The following is a 19,813-nucleotide window of genomic DNA, read 5'->3' as shown; positions in this document are numbered from 1 at the left end:
AGAGTCCCTGGTAGGCTGAATGGTGTCCTACAGAAAGATATATCCCCAGCCCAGTCCCTGTAAACTGACACCTGGACTTTGATCCAGTGGGACTGATTTTGGATCTGTGTCCTGTAGAACTGTGAAAGACTACATTTCTGCTGTTTTAAGCCACCAAATTTGTGATCCTTTGTCACAGCAGCCCAGGAAACTCAGACCATCCACTGAGGCTCTGTCCTCAGACGAACTTGCACTCACTCAGAGAAAGGCTAAAATGTCACAGTATTCCATAAGTTTTCTTTTCTTCAGGTTTTCAGCAAGACCTTTTCACTCCTGCCCAGGTCACCACACCACTGACCCTGGGCACTGTTCTGCTAGGACCTTCAGTCCCAGGGTGTGAGAACGCACAGCCAGAGGGGACAGTGACACCTGTCTGGGTGGTGGAGGAAGATTCTGAGGCCATTGCCAGAGACAGAGCTGGGCCCGGGGGTACGAAGCCTCAACAGAGATGAGCACATTTGGGCACTTGGCTGAACACAGATATAAAACTATTGTATCAAAACTTAGCTGGATGTGCCCAATATCAGACAAACCAGAGGAAAGAAGGAGCACCTGTAAAAAAAGAGAGAGAAATTTAGGTAACTGTAACACAGAAGAAGGAGGCAGGAAGGCATAAACTCATGGTGGAGACAGTGGCTCAGGCCTGGTTAGGAACATGCGTGTTTCACTCACGTGGTATGGGAACCAGCGGAGGACGGGACTGATGCCCTCGCAGGCACTGTCCACTATAGGTTTAGTCTCATAACCTCTAGAAGGGCCCTGTGAGATGACAACAGAGCTCCCGACCACCCATGGTGGGTGGCCTGAGTCCTAGCCTGGGCGGCATAAGCTGAGGAACAGCCTCAGGGGGCGCAGTCAGGCATCCCCACCTGTGTGACAGGCTAACCACACTGGAGTGCAAACACCTCCTGGAAATCAGAGCTCAGACAGCACACAAGGGCCAGGTTCTCCTCAGAAGCCTTGTTTTCTGACATTCTCCTTGAAGGACACTGGGATCTTGGTCCTTGAGGCGAACTTGGCCCCTGAGTCCTGAGAGATGAAGCCCCCCAAGGTGAAGCATTAGGAGGGCAGCAGGCAGCCATGGCAGGCATCATCACCGCTCTTCCCTGCTGAGGAGCAGGAAGCACCAGGGGCCAGAAGCTACACTGGCAAAGCCCTGCCAACTGTCAGTGGGGAAGCTTTCACGAACTAGATGCCATCAGCCTGAAGCTACTCGTTCTATGAATTCGATCCATGACTCACCAGACCTCTCACCCAGTGAGACATGCAGCCACTCCACAGCTGTTGCAGCCAAATTCCTTCACTTTCGTGGGGAAAGGAAGCCTAACAACATGCTATGAGGGTATCTGGTCTGCTCCTCTATGACACAGTCTGTGCAGTGAGATTGAAAAGCAGTTATCATCTGACAGGCAATGTTTTCATTTTATTCTACTGGGTTATTATTTTTAAACATCACGAATAATGAAAGAAACCACTAGGTATGGTTTTAAAGAAAGGTGTACAACCTAGTATAATTTCACACTGGCTAACAGGCTCATAAAACTTTGGCCCTCTTTGCAAAACAAGTGTCAATTTGACAACGACTGAGAGATGCCACAGCAAAAATGTCATGATATGGAGCTCTGACCTGTGGCAGGGGCAGGGGTGCAGCTTCAGGCCTTCGGGAGCCAAGTCTAGGGCCCAGCAGCTGGTGAGTGGGCACCATAGGGCCTCTGCTTCTGCTTCCTTTGGAAAACCTGGCCCACCCTGGCTCTGATTCCCTCCCGTGACTGGGTCTCACAAAACCAGTGACCGCTAGGCTCAGGCTTAGGGCCCAGTATCCATTCCTGCACGGGGTCCGGCTCAGGGCACACACAGCAGGGCAGCAGGGCCTCCATCTCCAGTGCCGGTGACTACTCTGGGAAAGGGACTCATGTGAGGCAGCCCCAGGCCTTTGGCGAGATGGTCCTTCTATGAGCTGGCACCCAGGGACCTTGGGAGCAGCCCTCTTTCATGAAGGGCCACAGGCTGGGAAGGAAGTTAACCCAAAGCTGTCCATGGCCATGCCCCCACCGCAGCCCTCAGACACAACGGGAGAGAAGAGGCCAACAGAGAATAAAGCGGGCAAGAGAGGGAATGCCTGCAGGGATGGGGGGAAGAGCCTCCCGCCTGGGATGGGCAGAATTCCTAGAAAGGACTCAAAGGCATCAGACAGCACAAGCAGGCAGCTGAACTCAACTGGAACCTCTGCTCTTCAAAAACCAGTGTTACCACCGGGAGTGCTAGTTTGACCACCTCCCAAAAGGCATGGGTTGAAAACTTGATCTCCAGCGCAACAGTGTTAGGAGCTGGAGCCTGATGAGAGGAGATCAGGACGGGAAGGGTCTGCCCACATCAGCGGACAGAGGGCATTATCACAGGAGTGGCTTCCTCATGAAAGGCTGAGTTTGCCCCCCGTCTCTCTCGCTCATCCTCTCTTTGCCCCTCCCCCATGGAACGATGCAGCAAGATGGCCCTCCCAGATGCCAACGTCTTGATCTTAGACGTGCCAGCACTGGGAAGGAAAAATCCCATTTGCAAGAGCAGCAGCTCGGCTCAGTGGCTCAAGCTTGTAATCCCCGCGCGTTGGGAGACCAAGGTGAGGGGACTGCCCGAGCCCACAGGTTCAAGAACAGCCGGACAACCTCACCTCTACAACGAATTAAAAAAGTAGCCAGGCATGGTAGCACACACCTTTAGTTCTGGCTTCTTGGAAGGCTGAGGCAGAAGGATCATCTGAGCCCAGCAGGTTGACGCTGGAGTGGCCATGAGCATGCCACTGAACTCCAGCCTGGGCAAAGGAATGAGACTCCAACTCATAAAAAAGAAAGTTTATACAACAACACAAAAAATTAAACACCTATGAATGAGTTCAATAAGAACTGTTAAAAATCTACATTTTAAAACTGTTTTGAAAATCACTCTTGAAGACACAAAAATAGACTTGAACAAATGGACAGACATTCCCTGTTTTTGGTTAGGACATTTCAACATCCTCAAGATGTAAATTTTTTCTAAGTTCAATTATAAATTTACTGCAATCCCAAGTCAAAAATGCCAATCAGCATTTTTATGTAGCTACATCTCTTGATACTAAAATTCATCTTGAAAGTAAACATGCAAGAATAGCTAGAAAAGCAAGAAAAAGAGAGAGCTATGAGGCTGAACCTGCCTTACCAAATGCTAAAACACACAACAGAGCCTCCAAAATTAAAACAGTATGGCCCTGGCACACAAATAGATAGAGTGGCCCATGAAATAGAGTAAAACCAGAAAAAGATGTGCTGTCTACCGAGACAAAGTATATGGTGAAGACTGCATCTTACATCACTGTGGCAAAGGTTTTAGAATGAGTGGCAGTGGGATACTTGACAGCCACTGAAGAAAGAATCAGATCCATCCTTCACACCACAGACAAGAGAACTAAACATAAAAAAGGAAACTACAAGTACCATAAGTCCCTTACACAAAACCTTCAACTTACAAACTTCAACAATACACACTGCATTTTTTAATGTATTATTTCTCTCCACCAGGTGTCAGTATAGCCTGTTAAATACATACAGTACTATATAGCCAATTGTGTTAGTTGGGTACCTAGGTTAACTTTGTTAAGACTTAAAACAGATTGGATTTACAAATGCATTCTCAGAATGGAACTCGTTCATATGCTGGGGACTTCCTGTACCAGGGGAAAACATGGGTGAATTCCTTTATAACCAGGGAATAATAAAAGGCTTTTGCCTATGACTCAAAATCCAGATGCAATAAAAGACCAATAAGTCTGACTACATTTAAAAAAGTCTTGGCGTGGTGGCTCAAGCCTGTAATCCCAGCACTTAGGAAGGTCAGGATGAGGGGACTGCCTGAGCCCACAGGGTTCCACACCAACCTGGGCAACTCAGTGAGACCTCATCTCTACAATAAATCAAATATTAACTAGGCGTGGTAGCGTGTGCCTATAGTTTCGGCTACTTGGAAGGCTGAGGTGAAAGGCTCACCAGAGCCCAGCAGGTTATTGCCCGGGGTGGCCATAAGTATGACGCTGCACTCCAGCCTGGGTGACAGAATGAGACTCCGATTCAAAAAAAAGTCTTAATGTTTACAAGTCTTAATGTTACAAGTCTTAATGTTTACAAAAAAAGGAAGAAAATAAAAAGACAAGTGACAAAACTTCGAGAAAATATCTGCACTGTATGTCACAGATAAAGAGCAAATATCCTAACATACAAAGAACTTTTAACACTTGATGAAAAATGCAAAAATTTTGTAGAAAAATGGGACAAGAAGCAAATAGACAACTCACAAACCCATGAAAACATGTTCAACTACGCATAAACAGAGACATGAAAGTGAAAACTACACTGTGATTCCATTTCTCACCCATCAGGATTAGCAGAATTCAAAATTGTGATGACACCTACCCATGGTGAGCCTGTGAGGAGCAGACACCCGAGCTAATACATTGCCAGTAGGAACAGAATAGGACATGAGCCCTCTAGAGGGAAATCTTCCAGTAGCCAACAAAACAACTTCTGCATGGACCCTTCTATCCATAAGCCCACTCCTAGGACTCCTCTGAAGACACGGCTCCCACAGTGCACCAGTGCACAGGCCCAAGATTGTTCCTCTCAGCATCCTCCATCATTGCAAATACTGGAAACGACCCAAACACCAAACACAGGGACTGGCTGAGTAAGCCATGGTACACCAAGGAGCTACATGGTGGAGCACCAAAAGCTGTACAGAGGAGCAAGGCAGCTCGCCAGGCCTCACGGTGTGACTGTCAAGGTCACTGCTAAAGGGTAAACAGACACGCCCCGAAAGGCAATGGTGAAAAGGCACACGTACCTGTGATACTCCTGAAATGCAGCCCAGGAAAGGGGGACCAGGAAGAAAATTAGTTACCACCAAAAGGTGGACACAGTGGGGCTGAAGGGACACAGAGGAAGATGGAGACACTTCCCTGAGATTAACTTTTTGTAGAATTTTGACTTAAAAAAATGTTTAAGCGTATTAGCATTCTACATATTTGAAAAATTAAATTAATAAGGATGAGGAGGAGAAAATAACTAAAACAGAAACAGAAAGAGCCAATTGCAGTTGAAATGCATCACCACACGAAAGGGGGTACAAATCTGAGAGACTTGGGAGAACACTGCATGTCCCTCCAGCCTCGGAGCAGAGAAAGGCTGTCAGCAAGTCCTGGACACTTCTTGGCAGGCACGTGCTTCATGGTGATACAGACAGGGCAACTCTGAGATGACCGGATGTCTCTCAGGACTGAGTAGCCAGGCAAGGGGCTGAAGACGCTGGGGGCCAAGGAGGCCTCTGCAGGAGGAGGAAGGGGCAAGGATAGGGGAGAGCCTGTGGGGATGGACCAAGGTTGAAGGGACCAGAAAGATTCCATCTCTAAGCTATGTATATGCACAGGGATGCATTATGTGTTTAAGCACACATATGGATAGGCATTTACACATACATACCTACTGATGTGGGTGTGCATACATAAACGTACTTTTGTGTGCATATGTAAATGCCCTAGCTTTGTCCCCTTAAAGGGCTTAGAAACAAAGGACTATCTAGCACCCAGATATTGATTTCTGACACTTTCCCCTGTAAAAAGAACCAGGGCTCATCAGAAACAAGGGAAGTCTAAGAACCCGTCACAGCCAAGAGGAGACCAAGGAGACACGACAACTGAATGCCACGCGGCATCCTGGATGGGATCTCAGAACAAAGAACGGGCACAGGAAAGATGATCCCACTGAAGTGCAAACTTCAGTTAGTCATAATCCATCAGCAGTGGCCCAGGAGTCACAACAGATGTGCGACAATAATGATGTTAACAGGAAAACTGGGCACGGGATGGATGGAGCTCTGTGCCACCACCATGATGCTTCTGTCAGTCTCAAACTACACTAAAGTAAAGAGCTGATTTTAAAAAGGCAGGGCATGGGAAACCACAGTTTCTCACAGAAATGACTGATTCCAGGACTGGACCAGAGAAGATACAAGATGAGCCTGGAGCAGCTTGCAATGCTGGAAAGAAAATGCTCAAAAAACAAAACTTGATAGCAGATGTCACAAGGACACAAGGGCCAGCCTGAAGGGACTTTATCAAATCTGGGACAATCTGAGCACCAAATAATGAGGAACAGTCATTTTAAAAGCAGGAAGCCCCGAGTCCATACACACCCAGTGGTCAAGTCCATCATCAGCCCCTCAGTGGGAGGAGGAGGCCCCGCTGATACAGAATGCTATGCCCACCAGCAGGCGCCAGGCATGCTGCAGCTGGGACACCCCTTCTGCGAGAGTCATCAAGGATGCCAGCTCTCTGCAGACGCTCCGAGGAGAAGCAGACACATGCGTGGCCTACGTCTCCTACAGATCAACCTACAGTGGAGGCATCATACAAAATCACCAAGACCAGTGCTGCCAGGGATGGACGTCTGCACATGTGGACGCTGAGCCCCTGGAAGGACACAGCCTCACTCTCATGGTGTTCCAGTCAGGAGGGTACAATCTAGTTTCCAATCACAAGGAAACATCAGGAAAGCCCCAAATAAGGAAAATCCCCTTTAAAATGTGTTTACCATAAGAAATAAAATAGACAAGTAGGACCTCATCAAACTGATGAGCTTCCACAAAGCAAAAGAAACCATCAAGAGAGCAGGAAGACAGCCCACGGAATGGGAAAAAAATATTTGCCAACCAGATATCTGACAAAGGCCTAACATCTAGAATCTACAAGGAACTTAAACATGCCAAAAGGAAAAAAACAAGCAGCCTCATTAAAAAGTGGGCAAAAGACATGAATAGATACTTCTCAAAAGAAGATATATAGGCAGCCAACAGACACATGAAAAAGTGTCTCACGAGTTGTATACGCACCTCCTGAGCAATGGCCAAATTGGCCAGGAACAGGATGAGGTATTGAGATCACCCAAAGGCAAGGAACTTTCAGCCAGTTCCAAAAGTGAAAACCTAACTAACTCTTGAATAGGGGGACCCACTCCAGAAGCACCTTTACCAGTGGAAGTCACTAGCTACAAATCTTCTCTCTCAAAGAATAAGGAGAGGAACACCAACTCCATGTTTAAGCAAAGATTTGTCAAGTCAACAGAGCAAAAGAACTACAGCAAGGGGGATAAGGGCTGTTACCTCCTGAGACTTCGTCTGAGCCTGGAATGGAAGCCATGTCCCTGTTCTCCTTTAAAAAAAAACACACCCATTTCAGCAGGAGTACAAGGAGCAGCCTGGGCACAGAGCCAGTGAACAAGGAGAAGAAGGGCACCTGGCAGGACTGAGCCAAACCAAAACAGTGACAGAGAAAAGAAAATTTTACTTCAAAACACCCATCAGAATACCACTAAACTGCGCACATCAACACAGCTTCATGCTATGTGAATGTCACCTCAATAAAGGAAAACAATTAAGACAAATCAAAAACATTTTCTATAGAGAGCCAATACCTTTCTCAAAACCACGAGAGAAGTTCAAGATTCAGGAAAAAATAGAAGATTCAGCCCAAGATTCCTTCCTCCAGCGCTCTCAGTGTAAAGCGTTCACGTTGCCCTGCACAGACAGGCCAGATGCTGATCCCGCCTATCTGGTAGCTTGAGGCTGCAGTAGGTGGAGGCACGGCCACATGCTGCGTGAGGCCTGGTACGTGGGGACTCGACGGGACACAGCTATGTGCTGGGGGTGGAGTCAGGAATACCTTGAAAGATCAAGAAAACTCTCAAGACCTCTGCTTTTCCGAGTTTTAGAAAATTTAACACCCATACTTTTCAGAATAAACGCAAGTCCTGATGTTTATGCTGTAAGTACAGTACATTCAAAACATGCAGGACTGAGGGGCAGTGGCTCACGCCTGTCATCCGAGCATCTGGGGAAGCCAAGGCAGGAGGATCACTTGAGGCTAGGAGTTCAAGATCAGCCTGGGCAACACAGTGAGCCCCCCATCTCTACAAAAAATAAAAAATTCGCCAGATGTGATGGTGCACATCTGTAGTCCTACCTACTCAGGAGGCTGAAGCGAGGGGAAGGCTTAAGTCTGGGAGTTTGAGGCTGCAGTGAGCTCTGATCTCACCACTGTCCTCCAGCCTGGGTGACAGAGTGAGACCCTCTATCTAAAAACAAACAAACAAAAAATTAAAATAAATAAACACGTGACACCACAGTATCCCAGCACTTCAGCCACTACCTTGAAAGCAATGAACACTGAAATTTCTGTTAAACAAACTTGTTTTGTTCAAAGAATACTAGTTAATGCATAAATTAAAAATGAAACCAGTTAATCTCTACCTCTTAGAGATTTGGAGAGGGAGTTGTCTTATCATGTGACCTGCAAAAAAAGAACTGTGTTCCCCTGGAGGTCCCAGAGGGTGTACACTCATTCTGATAAAAGTGCAGCGAAGACACTAGGTCTGGTCACTTCTGCAACTGTGCCCTCACTGCACTTCACTCTTGTGCTCGAGGGGGTTGTCATTCGCTCAGTCAGCAAGTATCTGTGGAGTTCACACTTGCACACGTACAGCATTAGCAAGAGGCAGCCCATGACGATCTAACCAGGTTGCTCTGCCCCCAAAATCCTGGAAAAGCAGTAGTCTGGCCGGGAGGAACTTTAGCTCTTTATAGTCAACCTAAACTCAAACTACAATGAAAAGGTTTTAGTCACTTCAGCTAACTAAAAAATGCAAAAAGGCAAAACATTAAAAACAGCGGGTGTGTCTTCTCAAAACTTTTTTTTGTTTTTAAGGACTGGTTTGTTTTTAACGTCTACAAAATACCCAGGGCCAAAAAACTTCCCTGGACTCAGGAGATCGGTGTGAACTGGATACATGTTTGTGCAGCCTTCTCATCCCACCAGGACAGCCTCTGCAGTCTATGTATACCATCTCAGGACAAAGTACTTTGCAGAGGCCCTCAGGAGACCATGGCTTTTTGCTTCTGCTCTGAGGCATAAGGCTGAGTAAAGCCATCGCCAGAATCCTGGTGCATTTTGGTTCTTCCAACATTAGGAATAAAAAAACACAGCATGTGATGAACATTGCAAGGCCATCATGGGAGGAGATCCTGGCATCACAGGCAACCCTAGGAAACTATCTCCAGCAAGCAAACACACGGGCTACCCAGGTCATGCAGAAAGACTTCAGTCAGAAAACAGCTTCCAGAGAAAGGACACTGTTGGGTTTGTCCATTTCTGACTAAGCAAAATACTTAACAAATGCATACCCAGTCTGACTGCATATTTAACGATACTGAGAAATTCACATCAATTTGTAGGTGTGACAACGGTACTCGCAGTGGCACTGTGAAGCCCCTCTCTTTAGGAGATGCGCAGTCAACTATTTACAGATGAAATGAAATGATGTCTAGGACTGCTCTCAGATAACCTGGGGGATGAGAGCAGGAGAGGAGGAGCGGAGTCAGGATGGCCAAGGTTGAAAAATCTCGTCCTGGCGGGGCACACGGCGTTCATCACGTGCTTCTCTCTACTGTTATGTTCGAAATTTCCCATAATAAAACGTTTTTAAAAAAGAAATGCAGGTGCCAAAATGTTTACAGGTGAAAGAGAATTATGCCTGGAAGTTGTTTCAAGATGATTCAGAATGGGCTATAGGAGAGGCCACAGGCGCGGCCCACTATCCACAAAGCAGTCATCACGGAAGTGACAGGTCTATCTCCCTCTCCAGCTGCTTTTGTTTACACGCCAAACTCCTACCACATGAAGCCTCACCAAGGGGAGAGGAACGAGCAGCCTGCAGCCTGACAGCTTCAAAGACCTCGCTCCAGCAGATGGACATGCCGTACATGCATTCTGGTTCTTCCGGCGTTAGGAATAAAGAAACACAGCATGTGACGAACGCGGCAAGGCCACTGTGGGAGAAGATCCTGGCGTCGCAGGCAAGGCTAGGAAACCATCTCCAGCAAGCAAACACACAGGACGCCAAGGGGCAAAGGCAGCTGAGGCACGAGTGTCCCTCCTGGGGCCGCCCTAGGCCTATGGAGGCACACGCTGGGCTTGTCCCTGCCCGTCACACTGATGGTGGCCCTGCACTATGATTTTCTCCTCCAACGTCTCAACCATTCCTGTTGGGACAGGCAATTCCAGTTTTGCCCACGGATGCTTCACCCATTTTCAGCGTTCCACACAGCAAGTGACTGGTATGGGAAGACATTTCTGGATTACACCAAAGAAAGTACCCGTGATGATAGGAAAATGGAATCCAACATTCTGTGTTACGATTAATCGCCATATCAGAGGGAACCAATGAGCAACTGCACAGCTGCCTTCCAGAAGCTCCGTGAAGGGCACAGCCTTGGAACCGCCTCCCCTGGGCGGACACTTCAATAAGGGTTAAACTCATCAAGTATCACATGAGCATCTTGGTCTCAGCACACAGACTTTATAAGTATAAGTAAACTGCAATCAGCATTCTCCAGAAGACACTGCGCAGCTGTGCGTGAGGCGTCCAGGGCAGCGGGGAGTCCCACGAAGGCACCGGTCTTGTTGCTCCTCCCTGCTCTCCCCACAACCCCACAGCCCCCAACACTGGTCAGTCACACCTGGGCGTCACACATCAGGCAATGCTGCTTCCCGGGCCCCCTGGGGCCACTTCTCCCTCAGGCACTCTCCAGCTCAGAAGCTCCATCCCTGTCCATGAGCTGCACCCCACCTAGGATGCCCCTCTCAAGGGATCCGCAGACAGCTGCATTTTAACTGAGATTTCTGGTCACAGGAAAGAAAAGCCAAAAATAGGAAGAAAGTTTTGTTCCCATGGCTGAGATGGTGCCCCTAGATTTCTGCGCCCAATGAAGACTTGGCATCACACAGATGTGAGGCATGGACACTGAGAGCTCAGCCACTGCTGCCAGAGTCTAGAACCAGGTGGCAGGGGTGCCCCACACCCCGCTCCTTCCTGTGGCATACCCCAAGACTGTCCTCAGCACCTCACGTTCCTTCATAGGCTACTCCTGAAAAAACTGCTCAGTCACGACGTAGGCCAGGGCACTACAAAGATATCTTGTTGGCCTTTTCATATTTTTTAAAGTACTTGTTAAGAAGATACAGCAGTCCCCTCTTATCTGCAGTTTTGCTTTCTGCAATTTCAGTTACCCTCAGTCAACCCCAGTCTGAAAATATTAAGTGGAAAATTCCAGAAAGCAATTCATAAGCTTTAAATTGCACGCCATTTAAACCTGGCACTGTCCCGCACAGGATGTGAACCCTCCCTTTGTCCAGCGTGTCCACACTGTAGACACTACCCACCCACCGCGGTTAAGAGAAACTACATTCGCTTTATTACAGTATATTGCTATAACTGTTCTATTTTATTGTTAATTGTTGCTGTTAATCTCTTACTGTGCTTAATTTAATTTAATTTATAAATTTATAGATTCGGTTGGAAGAAATAAAATGCACCATCATTTACACTGATGCAGACTCTTTAGGTTGCCCAAATTGCGCTATTCTTGAGGTTCAGTTTTCTGTGTGAAAAGGCCAAATCGCAGTCCTCCTTGTCCATGGATTCAGCACTACTGAGGTTCCAGGCATCTATCAGGGGTCTTGGAACACAGCCCCCATGGACAAGGAGGACTACGACTTGGCTTTTTCACACAGAAAACCGAACCTCAAGAATAGTGCAATTAGGGCATTCCAAAAAGTCTATATCAGTGTAAATGATGATGTATTTTATTTCTTCCAACTGAACCTATAAATTTTTACTCTTAGTTACGACATAGGTACATATATCATTCTCTATAAGAAGCCATTTATCACTTGTGCAAATTTAAGCTTTACTACATTTAATGCCACATTAAAAAATACATTAAAATGGCCTCCAATCAATAATTATGAATTAATGCTATTATGATACATGAAACTTATTGACCTATTCATTACTACCAGCCAGCAGAATATACTTGTGATAATTGTGAAATATACATTTGGTCTTCATCCCCTTTCCTGGCATACAACTCCCAGAATCCTTGGAATCTCCAAAGGGATGTCTTTTGGGGTATTCATGAGTTCTGGATGGGGCTAGTCACCAGAAGGAGCAAGACAGGATTAGAGAGCTGGGGCTTCCAGTCCACCTCCCAACCTCCAGGAAGAGGAAAGGAGCTGAAAGTGGTCACCAACAGCTGATTTAATCAACCTTGCCTATGTAATGAAGTTTCCATATAAACCCAAAGGATGGAACTCAGAGAGCTTCCAGATGGTCAAGCACATGGACGCTCCTGGAGGACAATGACCCTAGAAAGGGCACAGAAGCTCTGCACCCACCCACATTCCTTGTCCTACCCATCTCTTCATCTGTGTAATATCCTTTAACATAAACTGGTAAACATAAATAAAGCATTTCCCAGAGTTCTGTGAGCCACTCCAGCAAGTTAGTTGAACCCAAGTAGGGGGTTGTGGGAATCCAATTTATAGCCAACCAGTCAGAAGCACAGGTAAAACAACCTGGAGCCTGCAATTAGACAAGGAGTGGGGGCTGCCTGTGGACTGAGCCCCCAACCTGTGGGACCTGACACTGTCTCCAGGTAGGTAGTGGTGGACCTGCACTGGAGGATACCAGCTGGTGTTTACTGCAGAGTCGACCAGCAGCTTGATGTGAGGGAAGTCCCACACATCTGGTGTCAGAGGCAAGTGGTGAGAGCACCATGGGAGAAACCGAGAATGCTTCTATACCAAGGAACTAGGAAATGACTGCAGCAAGGTGATAACCAGGAGGGAGTGTTTTCTAGAATCCTAGTCCATACTTGTCCATATTGCTGATAACTACACTGCTGTCATGGAAAACACAATCATGCCAACCATGCCTATCCCCAACACATGGAGCCCATGTCCAAAGGAAACCTAACACAAAGCGATGCCTCTTACATTGCCGTCCACTCCTGCAGGGCTGTTCAACACGTACTCCAGCTGGAAGATGACTGCAAACGCGGGGTGAGGGACCATCTCAGGGAGGCGGAGGCGGCTTCTCAACACCAGAGCTTGGTTTCCAGAACTGAGTCAGAAGCACAAGTCAGGGGCACATTAGAGCACTGGTTTCCAACCTGCCCCAAACCCACCTCCACCATCTCAGCGACAGCAAAGGGGATACCCCAGGGACCCAGGGACACCAGGGCACTGCAACTGTGATGAATCCACCTGTGCAATGCTTCAAGCTCTTCCCTGCAGTTTGGTCCCAGTGTAGTTCCCTAAGCCAATGCTTCTTTTTAAGTATCACAATCAATGTCTCTTCCAAATGGCCAGAGCTTGTCTGCAGGAGGATGGGATAATACAGCCAAGTCTCCCCAGGACACACCACAGAGAAGAAAAAGGTGCCTTCTCCAAGACTGGGCTGCTGTAGGGGACAGCTGTCCACTATCTGGCATCATGAGAGAGAGAAGAGGCATGACACCCCGCGGTCATGTCAGTGACACCTGATTTGGGAAGCACTGGATGAAAGTGAGTGACAGCACTTGTTGCCCTCTGGTTCTCCATCACATGGGAAACCAGTGGCAGGGCACGTCTGAAAGACAGCATGAAGGATCTCACAGACCCTCGGTGGCCACAGCTGGAAGTATCCATAATGCTAATTTCAAAACTGCCACCGCACAAAAACAGGAGGTTTGGTCCTAATGGGTACAACTTCACAAAAGTTGAGAACATTGACAAGGAAGGACTCCCACATGGGTGTGTCCACAGCTCACGTGCACAAACAACCTCATTTCATTGTGATTCCTCAAACATGCCCACCCAGCTGTGGGGACCCCAAAGAAAGTACCTGGTCTTGGAGGAGGAGCCCACTTTCTTGCTGAAGCTGGCAGAGCGTGTCAAGGTCACATCCATCTCAGGCACCAGTACAACCACCTGTGGCCTCTGCACAAAGCCCAGCCCGTTGTGCACGCCCACATGCAGGCGCCGCTCTAGAACCTCCAGCGTCCCACCATCCAGCAGGCCGCACCCCTGCAAGAAGCACAGACAGAGAATGAGGCCAGCACAGACAGGAAGACAGAGCTCACCACAAGTCCCAGGGGGAACCATAACAGAAATCACAGACAATCCAGATCCAATGATGTATAGTCAAAATGAGTCCAAGCAAATGACAGACACATGATCCGGGCTTAGCCACTGGCCTAGGGGCACAGCCTCTGGTCTTAGCCACTGGCCTCAGGGCACAGTCTGTGTTCCAGCATTTCCTATGGCGCAATCCTCTCAGTGCAACCCACCCCTCAGATGCCTCAAAATCAAGCTCTCGCTCAAGCTTCCCAAGCTTGTATTGACAACTCTCAAGATGCAGCAAACTCAGAACCACAAACCTCAGCTCCTTCAATGAGTCTCAGGCCTCCAAGGTCTGGGAGTCCACTTCCCCCGAGGCAACAGAGACGAAGATGGAGATGTGCCAGGGGCAGAGTACACCATCCCAGAGACCCAAGACTCAGGCGAAGGGGGAGCATGCTTAGGCAATAAGTCACAAACCAATAAACATGGACTCTGCCCCAAAGTGATCACTGGATATTAAAGTGTTTCATCTTAACAAAGAATGTCCAGGAGCTCTAACAGATGAACAAGGGCTTTCCTCCTGGCTATTAGTGTTTATTAAATTATATGATCTTTGCAAAGTCACCCTGGAATGTTCCAGTTTTCTTCACTGTCCATTGATGAAACTGAACAAACCTAAGTTCAGCCTATTACTCTGGATAATGAAAATAAAACTATGGAGACAACTGAGTATCTGCCAGTTGGATAGGAGCAAAAATACAAAGATAGTAAGATTACATAATAAAGTGATTTTATGGGAATGTACACAATTCAACAATGGAACTCTGTTTTTGTTTGTTTGTTTTTGTTTTTGTTTTTTGTTTTTTGAGTTGGAGTCTCACTCCGTCGCCCAGACTGGAGTACAGTGGCCACTACCGGCCACCGCAGCCTCAACCTGCTGGGCTCCAGCGATCCTTCCACCTCAGTCTTCCAAGTAGCTGGAACTACAGGTGCGCACTACCACACCTGGCTAATTTTTTGATTTATTGTAGAGATGAGGTCTCACCAAGTTCTCCAAGCGGGTCTTGAACCTGCGGGCTCAGGCAATCCACTCACTTCAGCCTTCCAAGGCGCAGGATTACAGGCTGAGCCACTGAGCCCGGCAACAATGAAACTCTTAAAACATCTCTACCCTCACAGAACCTACTCTAAAAAATAAGAGCAGGAACAACCCCTAGAAAATGAATGTTGTCATTTCAATCCTATTCTCTGCTTTGTGCCTGTATTTCACTTAAGACCATATCACGCGGAACTGCACTTTCAAGAATGGACAGAAAGCCAAGGTCCAGTTCATTCATTCATACACACACACACACACACACAAGGAGAGATGCAAAAAACCCTGAATTTATTTATAAAAAATTATGTATTGGCCGGGCACAGTTGCTCAAGCCTGTAATCTTAGCACTTTGGGAGGCCAAGGTGAGGGGACTGCCTGAGCCCACGGGTTCGAGAACAGCCTGGGTAATTCGGTGAGACCTCATCTCTACAATACAAATCAAAAAATTAGCAGGCGTGGTAGTGTGTGCCTGTAGTTCCGGCTACTTGGAAGGCTGAGGTGGAAGGACTGCCTGAGCCCAGGATGGACGTGAGTGTGCCACTGTAACTCAAAGTGAGACTCCAACTCAAAAAAAAAAAAAAGAGATGTATTTATTCTCACATATTTAAACTGCAGCCACCTTCCAAGTACTCTCTGTCTGATGCAATATGCCTATCGAGACTTTTTTTCCACTGCTCAAAACAGGTTTTGAACTCACCAGTTCTGATGCTTTTAGCGCATCTGCCGTTTTTTGCTTCCCCTCTCCCACATCAGCAGAACGTTCCCCTCTGGGGATTTCTTGCGGGACAAGACAGGGCGAACAAGGAAGGTAGGACAGGAGGGTCATGCCGCTTTTGGTCAAAGACGGCTGAACGCTCAGCGTGGAATGGGCAGGTGAGCTGTCATGGTGGAAGAACCAAGCACCTGTTTGTCACGCTAGGACATCTCTTCCACAAATCGTGATACAACTTTCTCAAAACTTCCAAATAAAAATTTTGGCTGAGTGTTTGATCTGGAAGAACAAATTCCAGGTATACTACAAGGCATTCACCCTCTCAAAGATAATTTTGGGTTTTTGGGAAATCCCTCCTCATATATATATGTATGTGTGTGTGTGTGTGTGTGTGTGTGTGTATATATATATATAGTGTATGTGTGTGTAATGAATAACTTGCTAATTTCAAAGACTAGCAGAAGGGTACCAATGAATTGAATCAGTCATCCTCAAAGCAACGAAATATCACAGCCCTACTGTATGCCAAACCCCCTCATACACATCACATGTCATGAACAAAGCAAAGCTCCTATCTTGGCACAGCATTCACCAAGATAACGGTGAACAGGGAAGAAGGCCAGGTGCTCCCAGAGAGGGTCAGCCACCTGGGAGGAACACAGCAGGAGACAGCTAGAGGCTAGAGAGAACAGGTAACACCCCACATGACCCCGACGACGGTCAGGGAGCCCCATCCAGATCTGAAACCTGGGGGGAGCACGCAAAGATGTGCAGGAAGAACATCCAGGAAAGTGAGGCATGTGGTCAAGGGCCGTGGCAGGGACACGCGCGAATCCAAGACCACCAAGGCAAGACGCATATAAGTTCATGACCGCCGAGCAGGCCCAGGGAACAGCACACAAGGAGGTCAGGAAGCCAGCAAAGACTCAGGGGCCAGGAACCTGGTTATAGTCCAAGGGCAAGGAGAAGCCAGCAGGTTGTAAACACAGAAGAAAAATGTCTGAATTTGTGTCTGAAAGACCTCTTTGACTATTGAGTCAAAACAAAGATTTTCTCTGGGACTTCCAAGTAAACACAGCAGGCTGACACCTCATTAGAGATTGTCCTTTCTCCAAAATCTCATGAGCAAAAATAACAAAAGCAGCCAAAAAAATCAGCCACAGCCACCAGTTGCAGAAGGTGGCTAATGACGCAACAGCCTTCAAGACCTGGGTGCCAGGACAAGAGGTGTAGCCATGAAGCTCCAAGGAGGGGTGGGCAGGCTCCACACCTGGTGCTGCCTCCACCCAGGAGCTACTGCTGAGTTGGCAAAATCCTGGAAATTCTACCAAAACCCTCATGGGAGATGACTCACTTGTGATTCCAGGTAATGTCTCTCTGAAGCCACATCCTCTGCCCTGTAACAAGTCCCTTACCTCCTTGACTCTGGAGCTGGCCAGTGATTTGGTTTGGCCAACAGGACAGTAGCAAATTTAATCCAAACAGAGGCTTGAAAGTGCCTCTTTCCAATTCCTCTCTTAATCCTCCACCTCTATGAGAAAAGCCCCAATTGGCGGCTGGAGAATGAGGGACAACATACAGCCTAGCCATCCCCGCCAAGGTCATCCCAGGCAGCAAGCTAACTGCGACACACAGAGTTTTTCAAAAAAGGCCCTTTTACTTCCTGTTTGACTCTACTAAGAGCCACGATACATATGCACGAATGTTCACAGCAAGGTCGTAACAGCCCCACACCAAAAACAGCCCAGAAGTCCATTAGCACAGAAGGGATAATGAAACCATGTTCATGCACACAGTAGAACATCACACAGCAAACAAATGAGCAAACAGCACACAAGAACGCATCTTACAGGAGCATAGTGTATAACAAAAGAAACAAAACAGAAAAGGGGAAGTATGATTTCATTTACATAAAAGTCAAAATCAGGCAAGTCGACAACTGTTTAGAAATGCATCTAAACGGGTACAACCAGATGGCAAGCAAAAATGAGATTAGCATAAAAGACTGGAGAATGGGCAGGGGGAAAGGGTCAGTCAGGGAGAAGGGTCAACTGGGGGGAAGGGTCAGCCAGGGAGAAGGGTCAATCGGGGGGAATGGTCAACCAGGGGAAACGGTCAGCCAGGGAGAGCCCTGCAGGTGCTCGGTACCAGGTACTCCCTTTTCAGTCTGTCATGTCACAGGGCTCTGTTCTGCATCTGCAGGTGTGACTCATGAGCAAAGAGTGGGGAGCCAGGCGGACATGGAGTCACAGCAAGATGTCACCCACAACCATTCTCAGCCCTCTGCCAATAAAGTTTCTTTTTTTTTTTTTGTTTCTAAAGTCAGAAGTGAAGACTCTCTCTTGTCCTAGGAGTGGGGACAAGGATCGGTTTGTCCACAACAGGCTCTGGGGGGCCCGTCCTTTCAGAAGGCCAGGGTTGACCCTTTCTCTCTCCACTGGAGGCGGCTCCCTCTAGTGACCACCAGCAAAGGCGAAGGCAAAGGGCCGAGTGCTCAGGCTACATGACAGAAGCAGTCAGCAGGACTGTCACATTCCTGCTCCCAACTCTGCTGGGAACAAAAGAGCCAGGGACAGACAGACCATGCTCTCACAGCACTGGTGACAGGTCACCAGGCCCAATTTTCCCAGACCAAGGAAATATTATTGCCTGCAAAAACAACAAGAAATATCCAGGACATGCAGAGGTTTTTCCAAGAGACATGCTACTGCACAGAGCATCCAAGAGCATCCTCAGTGAGAGGTGACAAGAACACTAGCCATAGTCCCTGAGATGCAGTGTTTTATAATTCACCAGCCAGGTCACAGATGGGATACGCCAGAGAGGAAACCTCGGTATCTTGTGTGTGCTGTGAGCCTGGGCTCATCCTTCCTGGAGCCACAGACAAACAGACTTAAAAGTCGCCGCCGGATGGACAGGCAGCTCTCCCAGATGCCCTGCCAGGGCACCTGGATAAATTTTCATTTCAAAAAGCAACAGAGAGGAACAGGGATGTGGTGTTCACACAGGTAAGCACAGCTGAAGTGTGAGCCAGCCAGAGCGCCTGCCCAGGAGCCGCCAAGATGGGTGGGCTGACAGAGGCTTCTCTCACGGCCTCCAATGAGCCAAACATCCTCTGTGTGTTCTCTGGAGATGTGGAGTCTTGTATGCATTTTCCTAGGCTCATCTGGTAACTCAGTTTACTTTTATTTTTTATTTATTTATTTATTTTTGAGTTGGAGTCTCACTCTGTCGCCCAGACTGGAGTGCAGTGGCCACTCCCGGCCACTGCAGCCTCGACCTGCTGGGCTCCAGCGATCCTTCCGCCTCAGCCTTCCGAGTAGCCGGAATTACAGGCATGCGCTACCATGCTTGGCTGATTTTTTGATTTATTGAAGAGATGAGGTCCCGCTGCCCAAGCAGGTCTCGAACCCGCGGGCTCAGGCAATTCACTCACCTCAGTCTCCCAAAGGCACGGGATTACAGACTGAGCCACTGAGCCCGGCTTCAGTTTACTTTTAAATGAAAACCATCTCACAATCAAAATTAATGTTAATTAATGTCCCAAGCTAATGGCACCTTCATCACCATGCAAGTTAAACAAGTTAAAACAATAGCTGGAGGCTTGGGGGGGGTCATAAGGGATGCTTCCAGAAGTAGGCCCTCTAAAGATCCGCTCTAAGAACCAATAAGGGACAGAAATAAGAGTGTCCCTCTTCAGCACCAACAATGAGGAAAAGACAGTAACACATCACCAGTGGTCACACAGCGGGCCATCCCCAGTGGCACAGGTGCTGACAGCTTGCCCCTGTCCTGTCCTGCTCTACTCTGCCCTACTCTGTCTTGCCCCCTCTGCCCTGCTCCTGCCCCACCCCTGCCCTGCCCTCACCCCTGCCCATGCTCTGCCCTCCCCTGCCCCTGTCCTGCCCTGCCCTCCCCTGTCCTACTCTTCTCTGCTCTGACCTGC

General features: G+C 47.9%; 1 protein-coding gene across 1 annotated transcript in view; it reads right to left on the bottom strand.

The window, feature by feature from the left end:
• The window catches only part of NPHP4 (nephrocystin 4), a 125,034-nt gene that overhangs the window by 72,565 nt on the left and 32,656 nt on the right, over positions 1–19,813 (bottom strand). Inside the window, exons 7-8 of the mRNA XM_008048580.1 lie at positions 13,839–14,020; positions 12,950–13,076 (exon numbers count right to left, since the gene is read on the bottom strand). Coding sequence (XP_008046771.1) covers positions 12,950–13,076; positions 13,839–14,020 — 309 coding nt within the window. The remainder of the gene's footprint in view (positions 1–12,949; positions 13,077–13,838; positions 14,021–19,813) is intronic.

Source organism: Carlito syrichta, unplaced genomic scaffold, assembly GCF_000164805.1.
Source record: "Carlito syrichta isolate Samal-C Ts95f unplaced genomic scaffold, Tarsius_syrichta-2.0.1 Scaffold126411, whole genome shotgun sequence".
NCBI classification, from domain to species: domain Eukaryota; kingdom Metazoa; phylum Chordata; class Mammalia; order Primates; family Tarsiidae; genus Carlito; species Carlito syrichta.
The sequence above is the reverse complement of the archived record's forward strand: the minus strand, read 5'-3'. Positions and strand labels throughout refer to the sequence as shown.